The sequence below is a fragment of the Crinia signifera genome, chromosome 5 (assembly GCF_055691185.1).
Source record: "Crinia signifera chromosome 5, ASM5569118v1, whole genome shotgun sequence".
Taxonomy (NCBI): domain Eukaryota; kingdom Metazoa; phylum Chordata; class Amphibia; order Anura; family Myobatrachidae; genus Crinia; species Crinia signifera.
The window spans coordinates 205,389,291-205,404,315 of NC_139221.1; the positions used below are offsets into that span (position 1 = coordinate 205,389,291).

At 39.0% G+C, this 15,025-nt stretch overlaps 1 protein-coding gene across 2 annotated transcripts in view; it reads left to right on the top strand.

The window, feature by feature from the left end:
• The window catches only part of BMPER (BMP binding endothelial regulator), a 207,164-nt gene that overhangs the window by 136,008 nt on the left and 56,131 nt on the right, over positions 1–15,025 (top strand). For both annotated transcript variants that reach the window (XR_014474987.1, XM_083188458.1), the window contains exons 10-11: positions 2,825–2,929; positions 13,771–13,816. Coding sequence is in view for 1 of the 2 variants with exons in the window: in XM_083188458.1 (XP_083044584.1) it covers positions 2,825–2,929; positions 13,771–13,816 (151 nt within the window). In the remaining variant the exon portion in view is untranslated. The remainder of the gene's footprint in view (positions 1–2,824; positions 2,930–13,770; positions 13,817–15,025) is intronic.

The window sequence follows — 15,025 nt, forward strand, 5'->3', positions numbered from 1 at the left end:
GGCAAACTCAGACACTATTACATTTCACTCTTGAGGTGAAGTTACAGGATTCTACTGATGTGCTTCACTAACAAACACAATGGTGGTGTTCCATAAAAAGTGTGGGGTGTTTTGCTAAATATACAGATTATATTGCACTACTGCTCTAGTGGAAAACTCAGTTAAGCATGTATCTGCATGGAAATCAATATGCCAGTTTGAGATAATTTTATAGACTACAGTCTATATTTAAAAATGAAGCTTCCACATGTATTTAAAAGGTGTATAGTTTTATTAGGGGGAGATGTATCAAAGCATGGCGAGATTTAAAACATTAAACACTCAAGTACTGTCATTTTTCAAAGGGCAAGATGTAGTAAGCCTTGAAAAGTGATAAAATTGAGAGTAATAAACCACCAACCAATCAGCTCCCACCTTAGATTTTTCAAACCCAACCTGTAACATGGCAGACAGGAGCTGATTGGCTGGTGGTTTATCACATTTTATCACTTTTCTAGCTTATTACATCTGGCCCATAACCAGTTAAATAGCAGTTAGACACTTATTAGTTGGTACTTTATTTCTTTCCACTTTATTTCTCTCCAGTGTTTGAGACACCTACCCTTAAGGGCCCCATACATCAGCAATTAATTGTGACAATTTTCAGATATGGAGATGATTGCCACAATTAATTTTAGATGTGTGGGCTCCCCTTTTGGCAATCCCAATCAAAATCGCCAATCAATTGCTTAATCAGGTATTTCAACATGTTTAATAATCTGGTATTATCTGCAGATCTTTTTTATATGTGTGGGCATTCCCAATTCGTCTTCTTCATCTATTTACATTATGAACAGCTGAAATGACAATTGATTGGGCAATTTTCAGATATGAAGATGCAATCTTTAGATAGAAAAATCTGCCGATCACTGAAATAAATCTGTAATGTGTGGGCAAAGTCAGATAGATTGTAAAATCCATTTATCTGGCCAAAAAATCCCTGTATCTGGAAATCCATAAATTGTGATTGCTGATGTATGGGGCCCATTAAGGGCCCCATACATCAGCAATTAATTGGGTACTTGTGAGTTATCCGGGCTCCCGATTTTGGGTACTTGCGATTTGCATGCGATATCGCATGCGATATCGCATGCGATATCGCATGCGATTTGCATACGATTTGCTATTCATTTCATTACCCCACTATCCCCAAAGTGTGTCTATCAACGTGAACCCGAAGCATGGCGAGCGCAGCGAGCCCGCGAGGGGCGGCGGTACGCGTCCTCCGACCTTTTCATGCCCTACTATCCACTAGGGCGTGGAGTGAGAATAGAATAGTGTGGCGAGCGCAGCGAGCCACCGAGCCCGAAGCGTGGCGAGCGCAGCGAGCCCCGCGAGGGGACGCGGACACCTTCACAGGTATCCGCGTGCCCTTGCGGGCTTCACAGGTGTCCGCGTCCCCTCGCGGGGCTCGCTGCGCTCGCCACGCTTCGGGCTCGGTGGCTCGCTGCGCTCGCCACACTATTCTATTCTCACTCCACGCCCTAGTGGATAGTAGGGCATGAAAAGGTCGGAGGACGAGTACCGCCGCCCCTCGCGGGCTCGCTGCGCTCGCCACGCTTCGGGTTCACGTTGATAGACACACTTTGGGGATAGTGGGGTAATGAAATGAATAGCAAATCTTATGCAAATCGCATGCTAAATCGCATGCAAATCGCAAATCGCATGCGATATCGCATACGATCTAGTACCAAAATCGGACGCCCAGATAACTCACAAGTACCATTAATTGTGACAATTTTCAGATATGGAGATGATTGCCACAATTAATATTTGATGTGTGGGCTCCCCCTTTTGGCAATCCCAATCAAAATCGCCAATCGATTGCTTAATCAGGTTTTTAAACATGTTTAATAATCTGGTATTATCTGCAGATCTTTTTTATATGTGTGGGCATTCCCAATTCGTCTTCTTCATCTATTTACATTATGAACAGCAATCAATTGGGCAATTTCCAGATATGAAGATGCAATCTTTAGATGGAAAAATCTGCCGATCACTGAAATAAATCTGTAATGTGTGGGCAAAGTCAGATAGATTGTAAAATCCATTTATCTGGCCAAAATATCCCTATATCTGAAAATCCATAAATTGTGATTGCTGATGTATAAGGCCCATTACTTATTGATTGCTACTATGTAGAATTGTTTTCTTTTTGTGCAAAATATATAATCATTCATTTTTATTCATCATAATGATCTGTAATGTTTACCTTATATCTTTTTTATACACATTTTTTTATTTGAATTTATATAACAAATATGAGCGAAGCTGGCATTTTAAGTGGATATCTTGAACATCTCTCACAGAGATTTTGGCACTCAAAAGATAATATAAATATTATCATATATAAAATATATATATATATATATATATATATATATATATATATATATATATATATATATATATATATAAAAAAAGTTATTTCTATATAAGTAATACTTATATAGAGATGGGAAAGGTTAAACAGTAGACTGTTCTTGTGCTTACTCAACTATAGGCCATGCTTCAGAGGAAAAAAACACATAGGAGGGAGCATAAATTACACTACACAATTAGCAGTGAGAATAAACCACAAATCGCATAATCTATTTCTTCTGCTTTAAGCAAATCTCCTCTATGCAAAAAAAAGACCCTATTCATAAGTCATCATTTAGGTTATGTAATGATATGAGACCCCTGGGGAAGAAATGATTTTCCTCCTGTAGTTTGATACATGACTGGGATCACAAGCTGTTGAAAGCCTCAGCTGATGGCTACACTTTTTTGGCTCTTTTTGCAGGATGGAGAGATGTGGTCTTCTGTCAACTGCACCATCTGTTCTTGTGTGAAAGGCAAGACAGAATGTCGCAAGAAGCAATGCATTCCAGTCAACAGCTGCCCCCAAGTAAGTTTTTCGCCGTCGTTTTATAAGTATATGCAGTTAAATTGCTTAGCCAAGTTGGTTTTATTGTCTTTTCCATGTATTAAATTAAGTTTATTACTAATAAACATTTATTGCAGTGAATCTTAAGCCTGTCCTTGGGTACCCCCAACAGTGCATTCTTTACAGATCCCCTCATAGAGTGCAGGTGAAATAAAAGGTAGCACATGTGAATATTATCATGGGGCAGATGTATTAAGCCTTAACAAGAGATAAATGCAATGGTGATAAAGAGAGATAAATGTCTAGCCAATCACCCCCTAACTGCCATGTTATAGGCTGTGTTTGAAAAAAGTCAGTAAGGAGCTGATTGGCTGGACGTTTATCTCTCTTTATCACCCTTGCATTTATCTCTTGTTAAGGCTTAATACATCTGCCCCATTGCCTACTAAAAATAGCTCCCCTGTACCCACTTCAGGATATGGTGAAGAGCTGGTGCCTCAGTGTTCCCCTAGTACTCTCCTACCATTTACCAGTAACCTATAGCCTGAACTTACCTCTGACTTTCTTTCCTTCCAAATAATGCCATGCACAATCAACTCAATTGCTGTTGCTAAGGCGTGGAAATTTTCTTGCAGTCTGCCTTTACCATAGACGTGCAGATATTTGTATACAGCCCTAAGTCCAGAGGTTCCATAAGTGCAACATATAGTTGCCCCTTAATTGGTGACTGTAGGAATAATACTTTATAAGGTAGTAATTGTTCTGTCCACAGGTAGTGCAGTTATTGATTAATGTGAAGACTACCATTGGTGCAGCCCATGAATCTGCAGTGGTGCCTAACAATGCAAAATGATACTTGTGTAGCTTCACAGGGCCAGAAAGCACAAACATGTGAATGCTGGACCCTGGCTTCACCGTACATATAGTGGACCCTGCATTTGCCCAGAAAAGCTGCAGCCTTGAGAGTGAATGAACGTGTATCACCAGACCCCACTAAAATGTTACTAGAACTCCTTGTGGCTGTGTGCTAAGCTCTTGCCTTTCATTCAACCATGCTTCTGGTAGAAGATCTAAAAGTATTTTTTGAAGGGACACTTATGGGGCCTATGCAGGGAGCGAGTGCAGGGCATTTTCTAAGCGATCTCACCAGATTGTTTAGAAAACGCCCCTACATCGCTGTGTGTAAAGGCCATAGCAATGCGCGGCCCACAGCGATATCATCCGGTGATTAATATCCAGCACGCTGGATAAATCTATTTAATTGCTGGGCACACAGCGCTGACACATGGCTGTGTGCTGAACGATCTTGCTGACCATTATTAGTGATCTAGAATTGCTCAGAATGCTCAGCCACATCTCCCCATGTATAGGCCCCTTTACTCTACAACATTTACACTTGTTTATACACAATAGAGATATTAATTATTTAATACTGGATAGGCTGCACTTAGGAGTATCATGTTGAACTACAATTCATAAATATCAAATACAAAATTTCTGCAATAGAAAATGGAGTGATGATATAAGAAAAACTCAAGTGTAGTACACTATACATTGCAAGTCGGTTGAGAATGCAGAACTATTCTTGAATAAAGAATTGTTAGGACAGTATTCAATTAGCCCTGAAGAAACATTTTTGGAAATGTTCCTGATGTTGCTCTGATATTTTGTTAATCTATCCAATTTAGTGGTCTGAAAGAAATACTTTTATATCTGAAAAAAGTTTCATTGAAACCAGTGTTTTCTCTAGAAACAGACCCATTTTGGCTGAAAACGGGGCTGATTTCACTGATTTTGCTTCGCATGCCCGAGCAAGGTGAAACAAAATTTTGATAAACTGCAGCTCTTGCTAGCTTATCGGGGCTAATACCTTCATTATCTGAAGCATAAGAAAAATTACTTACAGAAGGGCATGTGGGCCCTTCTGGTTCACTCACAAACGAAAATCCCTTCTCAAATGGACAAAACCATGTGGTGCGGCAGATGTAACATGTGCAGAGAGATTTAAATTAAGTTAGATTTTAATATTTGATTAGATTTTGCTAAATCTTTTGTAAATGCCTCTGATTCCAAATCTTTTTCCTGTTAAATCCTAAAATGTAGATATGTTACCTCAAAATAAACTAAAACAAAAAGAACATACAGTAAATAGAGCTTTTGGATTATTTCTGACATAAGGGGGTATTCAATCCTGGATTCCGACTTTTGGGATGTCCCGACAGTCTGAATCCTAGCCCGTTTTCATCTGATCTGAGTAACTGTGGAGTGTTGGAAGTCCAAGGATCTGCAAAAATGGCCGTGGATTGTCAAAATAGTCCTTGAATTCAACAATCCTTGGCAGTTTATGTCAAAACAGATCAGACATCTAAACCAGTCGGATCTGACTACCTTCAATGCTGTTGTTAACGACAGCATTGATATCTGTCAGATCTGAAAATAGGCGAGTGACGATATTTTCCCTGTCGATAAATATTGGTAGAGTCTATATTAATTTGGTCACCTTGATGAACCCTTGTTACAGTGTCGATAGAAAGAATACGCTGTTTTCAAAAATGTATTCATTTTAATTAAGTACTTAATACATATGCCATTTTCCCTTATTAATCAGCAAGAAGAGCTAGATAGGGCAAAACATGTTTTATACTACCGCATGTTTAAGGTATACCTGCCATTGCCAAACATACAACCATCATAATTATATGTACTTCCTTGGAGGCTCCTGCTATCCCCCAAGGCTCCATCGAAAGATCCAAATGTAAAGGGGAGTAGTGCTTGGTCGAAGGAAACAAACTTGTAGGGCTTTATTAGTGGGATTACTAAATTAATAATTTTATAATATAGTTGTTACTAGTGTATAGACAAATAATACCAATTAAATATTAATAGTTGCAGTAATTACTACATTAAATAACCCAATGCTCCCGGGAGTGGGAAAAAAAACAGATAAACAAATATACATATGCACTGTAGGAATATACCGTGGGGATAGGGGAGAGGAAGCTCCCGCCGTGCTGGGTCCCCTCCTCCTGCATTGCAGAGTCTCCTGCAGCCACGCTTTTCCCTTCCACAGCACAGGAAACTACAGTTATTCATTCGAATATAAGCAGAGAGGGTGCTTTTTCAGCATAAAAAAGTGCTGAAAAGTCAGCTTATACTCAACTATATATATGGTAATCCTTGGTGGGAGGTGTGGAGGGTGTGGGTTGGGGGATGCTATTGCTGCCAGTAGTTTTCTACAAGGCAAAAACATGCACATTTTTATGAATTTAGCCATATGGTATTATCGGCTGTCCTGTTGTAGCAGGTTTTGCCATGCGATCAACTACAGTACCTTTCATTGGCCAATAACACATGGGATCTGGGATAATTTCCATAACCCATGTAGTAGTAGTTTGTTTATTTATAAGGCGCCACAAAGTGTCCGCAGCGCCGTACATAGCAAACACAAAACAAAAGGTAATGTACAGGGTGTAAAGAACAGTTTTTTGGGGGGGTTCTATAAAGTAGGGCGCTTAGGTGGAGAAAACAATTACTTATACCCTTTTGGCTGGTAAAAAAATCACAATTTTATTCACAACTTGGAAAAATGGTCGACATAAAAAAATGCTGACATCAATAAAAAATGTAAAACCAGAAGAAAAAAGGAAAGTCTGTTGTTATGTAGGATACTGTCCGTATTTTTTAGACACTGAAATGGACAAAGTGTGGTAGGAAACGGGGTAGGAAATATAAGATGTTATGAGATAGTACCTCTACTCCCGTCTCCCAAGGTCCATGTTGTATAGCGCTTCCATATGATTGTCTCCGGCGGAGATCTGAGTCTTCCTCCCACATGTCGACCATTTTTTCAAGTTGTGAATAGAATTGTGATTTTTTTTACCAGCCAAAAGGGTATAAGTAATTGTTTTGTCCACCTAAGCGCCCTACTTTATAGAACCCCCCAAAAAACCTGTTCTTTTCATATGTGTAGTGCTGGCTGATTGAACCAGCGGGGAGCTCTATAATTGGGCAGCTGGGAGAGGCGCATTTGAATATAGTCACACAAACCCCATTCCTTCAATGTACAGGGTGAGTTGATAAAATACAGCATAAATAGGGGTATAGCTGGTAGAACTAAAATCAGCATCAGTTCTGAAGTAGGTGTCAAAATTGTCGAGGAGACTGAAGATGAAGTAGAGGAAGGGAAGAACAGGGCAGGAGCACAGGTGAGGTAAAGAGGTAAGGTGAGTACGTGAGGAAGGAGGGCCCTACTCATAAGAGTTAACAGACTAAAAAGAGGTGGGTGGACGAATGAAAAACAGGATAAGTAGGAACGGATGTGAACAGATGGAGGGGTAGCGTAGGCAGGATAGGAGGAGCGAAAGAGGTTAGGAGGAGGAGGGATAGGCTAGTTGGAAGAAGTGGGTTTTGAAGGAGGTAAGGGAATCAGAAAGCCTGATGGGTGGCGGGAGGTTGTTCCATTGCAGGGGGGCAGCACGAGAGAAGTCTTGGACCCGGGAGTAGGAGGAGGTGATTAGGTGAGAGGTCAGGCGGAGGTTGGCGGTGGAGCGAAGAGGACGGGGGGGAGGGTGGATAGAGATCAGTGAAGAGAGGTAAGGAGCGGTGGTGGAGGAGAGAGCCTTGTAGGTGGTGGTGAGGAGTTTAAAGAGAACTCGAAAAGGAATGGGGAGCCAGTGAAGAGGGGGAGGTGGAGGTAGAGCGGCGGGAGAGGAAGATGAGCCTAGCAGCGGCGGTGTTAAGAATGGATTGGAGAGGGGCGAGAGGTAGCCCGGAGAGAAGGATGTTGCAGTAGTCAAGGCGGGAGATGGCGAGAGTGAATTTTGGTCACGTCAGTGGAGAGGAATGGTCTGATGCGCGAGATCTTGCGGAGGTGAAAGCGGCAAGACTGTGGGAGAGCACGAATGTGGGGGGTGAAAGAGAGGGAGGAGTCAATGACGACACCGAGGAAGCGCGTTTGGTTGATGGAGGTGATCTCGGTTTCACCAATGCTGATGGAGATAGTGGGAGAAGAGGGGATGTTCGGGGGATGGAAGATTACAAGCTCAGTTTTAGCCATGTTTAGTTTCAGGAAGCGTTGGGTCATCCAGGCTGAGATGGCCTTGAGGCATTCGGAGACCTTGGACAGGAGTGATGGGGATAGGTCGGGGGGAGGAGAGATAGATTAGAGTATCATCAGCATAAAGGTGGTAATGGAAGCCATAGAAGCTGATGAGGGTGCCCAGAGAGGTGTGTAGAGGGAGAAGAGGAGAGGGCAAAGGACTGACCCTTGGGGAACACCGACTGGCTGCGGGGTAGTAGGAGAGGAGGAGCTCAGAGTGGAGACAGAGAAGGAGCGATCGGAGAGGTATGAGGTGAACCAGGAGAAGAACGTGTCAGTGATGCCAAAGGAGCGGAGGGTGTATAGCAGGAGATGGTGATCAGCAGTGTCAAAGGCAGCCGACAGATCAAGCTGGATGAGGATAGAGAAGAGGCCTTTGGATTTAGCAGATAGTGGATCGTTAGTGACTTTGGTCAGGGCAGTTTCAGTGGAATGTACAGGGCGGAACCCGGATTGGAGGGGGTCTAGAATGGAGTTAGCAGTAAGGTGGCTTAGGAGACGATTATAGGCCAGACGTTTTAGGAGTTTGGAGGCAAAAGGGAGGAGGGATATAGGCCTGTAGTTGGACGGAGAGTTGGGGTCCAGATTTGTTTTTTTGAGAATTGGGGAGACAAGAGCGTGTTTGAAGGAGGAGGGAAAGATCCCAGAGGATAGGGAAAGATTAAAGAGGTGAGAGCAGAGCGACGGACTGAGATGATGGATATTATTGGAGGAGATAGGATCGAGTGGGCAGGTGGAGGGAGAAGCGGATGACACAATGACTTAATGACACAAAAACAAGTCTGCTGGGGCTGCTTATTGGACATTGTAATTTGCATGCCTGCCTCTAAAAGGATATCCACCTTTATCAAAATAGGTGTGAAAATTGTCAAGCAAACATTTTTATTCATCACAATGGTCTGTAATATTTACTTTATATAGAAAACATAATGTTAATTTCAACATATATGCCTTGGTAAACACCCGGTAATGGAAACTTTGTGCTGAGCAATCTAGTTAAGCACAGATAGCTCAGCACACAGCATTGCACCAGCGATGCGCCATGTTCTCAATAGAGAGAACACGAGCAATGACTAGACTTTGACGGCATATCACCATCACTGGAGCCATACACATGGAGCAATTCATGTTCCATTTCTAAGTGATCTATAGATGCTTACAAATGGGGCTGAAATCACCCTGTGTGTATGCCCCTTTAGGTTCAGGTCTGAGTACCAGGTCAGGTTAGGTTCAGGTCTGAGCACTGATAAAATTATATCTACAAAGTATGTCTATCTATTGTAAATCTATTGTATTATCCAATTGCAATTAAATTGAGTTTGCCTGATCCATAAATACCCTGAAGCTGGACCTCTTCTTTAAATTTAATTGCATTATTCTGAGACAGAGATCATGGGAAATCCTGGCTGCTACATAGTAACACATGTTACATACTTTTTTAGTTGTAAAGTGGATAATTATACATTTTCAAGTAAAAAAAAGTCTGTTCTATACACAGGTCAGAATGATTAAATATAATAGGAGCGAAAAGGTAACTCATTTAATTAGATTCCATAGAATTCAATAGAGACGCACAAGGAATTTCTTTTGGTCCATTAATAGCAGATTTCCATTCTTTTCTTTTTTTTTTTTCTCTCAACCACTTCAGACTTACACTGGAAACCTCATAAAAAGACACAGGCTGGCTGGAAACATTCACAGATGGAATGCTATCATTTATTAGTCATCGACTGAACTACCTTATAGTCAGTAAAAAAATTAGTGGGGGGATTCTTCTTGCAAAATATTTAAAATGAAGAGTAAGTTGATCTAGCAGAGTTTTGAAAGAAATAAAAACGTCAGGTTGTTTATAAATATAACAAAGTTTCTTGGATTTGTTGTGTAGAAAGCATTTTATTTCATTCACATCTGTACTTTATTACAAATCAGAAGTTGCCTTCTTAACTTTAGTGCCAAATGAGGCACACACAAAAAAAAAAAAACAACAGCAGCTGTTGCTCTTGCACAACCAAACACAGGGCTGATTAGTCTTGCCTGAAATATTTTCAGGCATAAAACTGAAAGACTCATAAAAGCAGGAAGACTAAAAACATGGTCTGATTACGGAGAATCTTAGGGAAATATTGGATTATATCACTTATCAAGCTCCTCGGGGATTCCCTCTAGTGACTTCTTTTGAAAATACATACTGTATGAAGTATAATGGGCAACCTTATTTCTAAAATAAAACCAGAAGCCTATGCCAGTGCGTGAAGAAGTTTATTGACCTAACGGCGTTGGTCATAGATTCCATCCCGACTTGAACTCATTGCATGAATTCTGTGGCCAATTACTTCATTTTATTGCAGTATAGCTGTAATCTTCAAAAGCAATGTGACATTTAACAGATTAGGGAAACATTATACAAGAATAATGACTTCGAAAAAATGTTTTGGTACTTTTATCGGTTGCTGCTGAATTTAATTGAGGTTCATAACAAAAAAATTTAATCAATGCTTGTCTATATGAAACAATGTATTTTTCATGATAATTTGACTATTCTTTACCATTTGCTATCTTTGAGTGATATTTGCTTTAATTTAAATAAAAAAAACAACATGGCTATACACATGACAATAAGGTAATTTCTTTACAAAAAATCAATTCCGATTGGAAAAATGAGTCAAATTAGGCCACATCCACATTGCATCCAAAAAAACTCCCATCCCATTTCTATTACCTTGGCCACTGAACGGGGTAAATTTACTAAAATGGGAGTTCTATTTCACATAGGATGTTGCTATGGGCAACGAATCAGAATCTATTTCTTGTTTCTTTGGCACGTACTAGAAGATAATAGCTAGTATCTGATTGGTTGCCCATAGCACCATCCCATCTGAAATAGTACTCCCATTTTAGTAATTTTCCCTTGATTGACCAATGGAAATATAGGTTGCTTTTAATTAAACTTAATTACACATGCTAATATATGTAAATACTGATATTCATATATTTTACGGTCCATATATTGAAATTAAGGCTGCCAATATGACCACCATTGTTAGGCTATTGAGTGCATATCATGGCCCAGATGTGTGTACTAATACAGTATATGGTAGGAAAAAAAATAAAGGGCAGGAAGTGATGTGATTAATATTATCTACATATCACTGAAGAATATTTTGACTTATATAAAAAAGGATTATGATATTATTAATTAAAAATAATAATAAATAATATTAATTAATAAGGTTAAAGGAAGGTCAATTTCTTGCTAACAGATTTATTTAAATAGGTATAAAAGTAATGGAGAGCCTGGGCCAGAGGCAGATGCTAACATACTTAAAGATTTGTTTTGGAAATGTCAGATCTTTCCAACTAGGAAGAAAATGTGATGTGTCACTTTTGCTGTCTCATCTTAATGGCATGTTAGGTATGCAGCATATGTGTTTTACATTGTTATACTGCAATGTTTCACTGTGGCTATAAAGGTTGTAATGACTTTCAGTATGGTACATACAATCATAAACAGATAGATAGATAGATATTCAGCAATCTTTATTTAACATAACAAACATGATCAAAATGTGATCAAAACACTGTAGTCACATTATTTTAGGACTAACTTATTTCAGGACAACTAAGCTCCCTTTTATCTAGGCTTTCTAGAGAAAAGACAGAAACATTGACACAAGCTTTCATAGCAGGGACCTCTTCCCTTTTAGTATCCACATCTACAGCACACTAGTGTATGTCTTAACACATTAGGGCCAGATATATCAAGCTTCAAAAAGTAATAAAATAGAGAGTGATAAACAGGCAGCCAATTGGCTTCTATCTGTCATGTTACAGGCGGGGTTTGAAAAATGAAAAAAATAAATGACACGTAGAAGCTGATTGGCCGGTTTTTTATTACTCTCAACTTTATCATTTTTTAAGTTTGATACATCTGGCCCTCAAAGCCCTTGGTCTTCATACATCCCTTGTCTCCTATCCTCTATCAACTGTTCCCATCCTGGGTCCTGTGTCCATGTTCTGGAGCTTGTGCTCATTTGCTTCCTGTTCCGTCACAGTAATTCTCTGTCTCGTTCTGCAAGTTCTAGTGAGATTCTCTGCTTTACCTTGTACCTTATGGTTGCTTTGGTAGCTGTATGTCACGGTTAATATTTTATATTGTATTTTATTGTACTCTTGCTGTAAACTATTTGTAATGTGCTATGCACTTTTTGTGGCATTTATAAATAAATTATAGATATGACATATATAGATTACAAAGATATTAGATAGAGATAGCGGTAGAAATTTTACATATTACATACAAGTTTTATATATTACATACAAGTTTGACTTGGGCACAAAGTGATGTGCATTAATAATAAAGGACAATAATTATTATATAAAAAAAAATAAACAACAGTAATAATAATTAGAATAATAATAAGAAGAAGAAGAATAATAAGAATAAAATATACCTAAATTAGGTTACATCTCTTTACTAATTTATAGATTATCTAACTCTTTGTGGAACCTTATAAATAAGAGATAGATAGATAGATAGATAGATAGATAGATAGATAGATAGATAGATAGATAGATAGACAGATAATTATATATAAGATAGACATTGATGTCGATTGGAATGACAGTATGCAGCAATTTAGGGGTGGGGAGGTGGCATCGATGACCTCTATTACTAAAAATAGAGGCATGTCACCACCATTTTGGTGACATGCCGAGGCCATGATCTCTGTCTTATTTTTCATTCTTGTGGCTTGGACATTTTTCTTGGTATATTTGGTCTATGCTTTTTTGGATAAAATAAACACATTTTCCATATCTATCTGGATATTTTTATCATTTCATTATAAGGTCTCCAATAGAACCTTTTTTTTTCTACCCTGCACCAAAGATATACCCTTTTTTTCTTTTTGTCATTATTGATGTAAGCAAAACCATGCATCTTTGGTCTTTGGTGGAGGCATATTGTGCACCGCCCAGCCACTATAGAGTAGGCGTAAGTTCTCCCTGATGAAGATGAATAGCCGCAAACAAGGCATAACCATGCTGTGATCACTTTGCTTTTATGCTTCTTTTTGTTGAACTCTGCATCAAGCCCTATAAGTATAACTGGGGCAGGAACATGATGACAGTAATATTACAAATAGCAATTATAATTGATAATACCTTTTAACTATATTTTCTTTTAATTTTATGGTGCGGCATAAAGGCAGCCTGGTGGAGGGAGTGATACTGAGTAGGGGTGGAGCAGGGGGTGTGTCCACAATTCAAGAACCCACCCCTGCCACACAATCCTGGCATTACAGGCAATGTGAGTCAGGGGGTAGGGCTATGATGACACAATTTAATGTAAATTCATTGCAGTCATTAGCCTCCCTGGCTGCAGGAGGATTGTGCACAGCTGCAGCTGGCTAGGACACTTCCCCACTCTGTCGGGGGCTGGGGCGCAACCTGATTTTTTTTTAGAAGACTTATGGCCATTCTGAAAGAGTATATATACTATTGTAAAGCGCAACGGAATCTGCTGCGCTATATAAGAGACTGTAAATAAATAAATAAATCAATAAAATAAATGAGATAGATATGAGAAACATAGATCTAAAGATCTATGTAATAGGGAAATGTGCAGTAGCTAGACATAATAGAGATGGAGAAGTCTGCCTAACAAAATCTCAACATTTTCTATGGGGACACCCTTCTGGGAACACCGTACTGTGCACTGACCGTAGCTGCTGTGACTCATATTTCACTGATCTCTGTTTCACAGGGCAAAATATTGAATAGAAAAGGATGCTGTCCTATTTGCACTGAAAGTGAGTAAGTTTGTTATATCATTTTTCCATTATTGTATATCTGGGAGACATTGTATTGTATTTAGCCATATAATAAATGCTCTATCTGCACAAATAATGGGCTTGATGCAGAGAAAAATAAAATTGTTACCCAAATTACAGGCATTTATTAACAGCTGCAGTGCTGGAAATGTCGCAAGTTGCATGCATGTACAGTAGGCAACAGTAGCAAATGCCCCTTAGTACATTAGGCATACAGTATAACATTTTACACGGTTAACCTTTATTTTCTCTGCAAGATATTCTGTTGAATTTAAAAAACCCAATACTGTAGGAGGAATAACTCCAAATATAAAAACATGGGGGAAATTTAATAGGATGAGAGTAAGAAATCTCCAGGTTTTTTTAAAGCGGAAATCATTTACACTGCGAAACCAGTTTGATTTTGCAGTGTAAATGATTGCTGCTTTAAAAAAACCTGGAGATTTTTTACCAAATCTCTCACTTTCTGAATATCTCATTTTATTAAATTTCACCTCAAATATCTAAAATATGCCTGCAAAACCAATATACAGTAGGCACAAATAGCAAAGAAAGTACAAATGATGATTCACAATTAGAAGTTGTGGACTAGTGTTGGCTACAGTATGTGTGTGGGCATACACACAGCATTTTAGCAGAAGTTAGTTTGCAAACTGATATAGTTTTGATTTGTGGGTGCATCATAGGTTTAACTACCAAGGTAGAAGCCCCAATAGGACACAGCAGCTGTGCCGTACCCTATGTAGCTACGACTCATTCTTCTATATGACCCCGTTCTCCATTGTTATCACCTCTTAGGTCTACAGTTTGACTGCTGACATTACCCAATAATTGTATTTTCAAAAGTTCCCATTAGTTTTAAATTCATATCTCTCAATAAATAATATTATTTGCATTTCAGTATAAGGAACTGCTGTGCTATTTTAAAGTGGACTTACTGTTTTCTGACAGCATTTCACCTTTGGTGTTTCTAGTACTACCACAACTTTACTACACAATTGAACTTTGACATCACAGCTCTTGCGCACAAATTGGGGATGATGTATAGATGGATGCATTTTGGCATTTTGTGCCAAAAATGTGGAATTTAAAGGCAAAATCAAAAACCAAAAACAAGAGACATACTGTACTGCATTAACTTCTAAAGTTACAGCAGCCAATTTGTATACAAAATATTTATGTATTGAC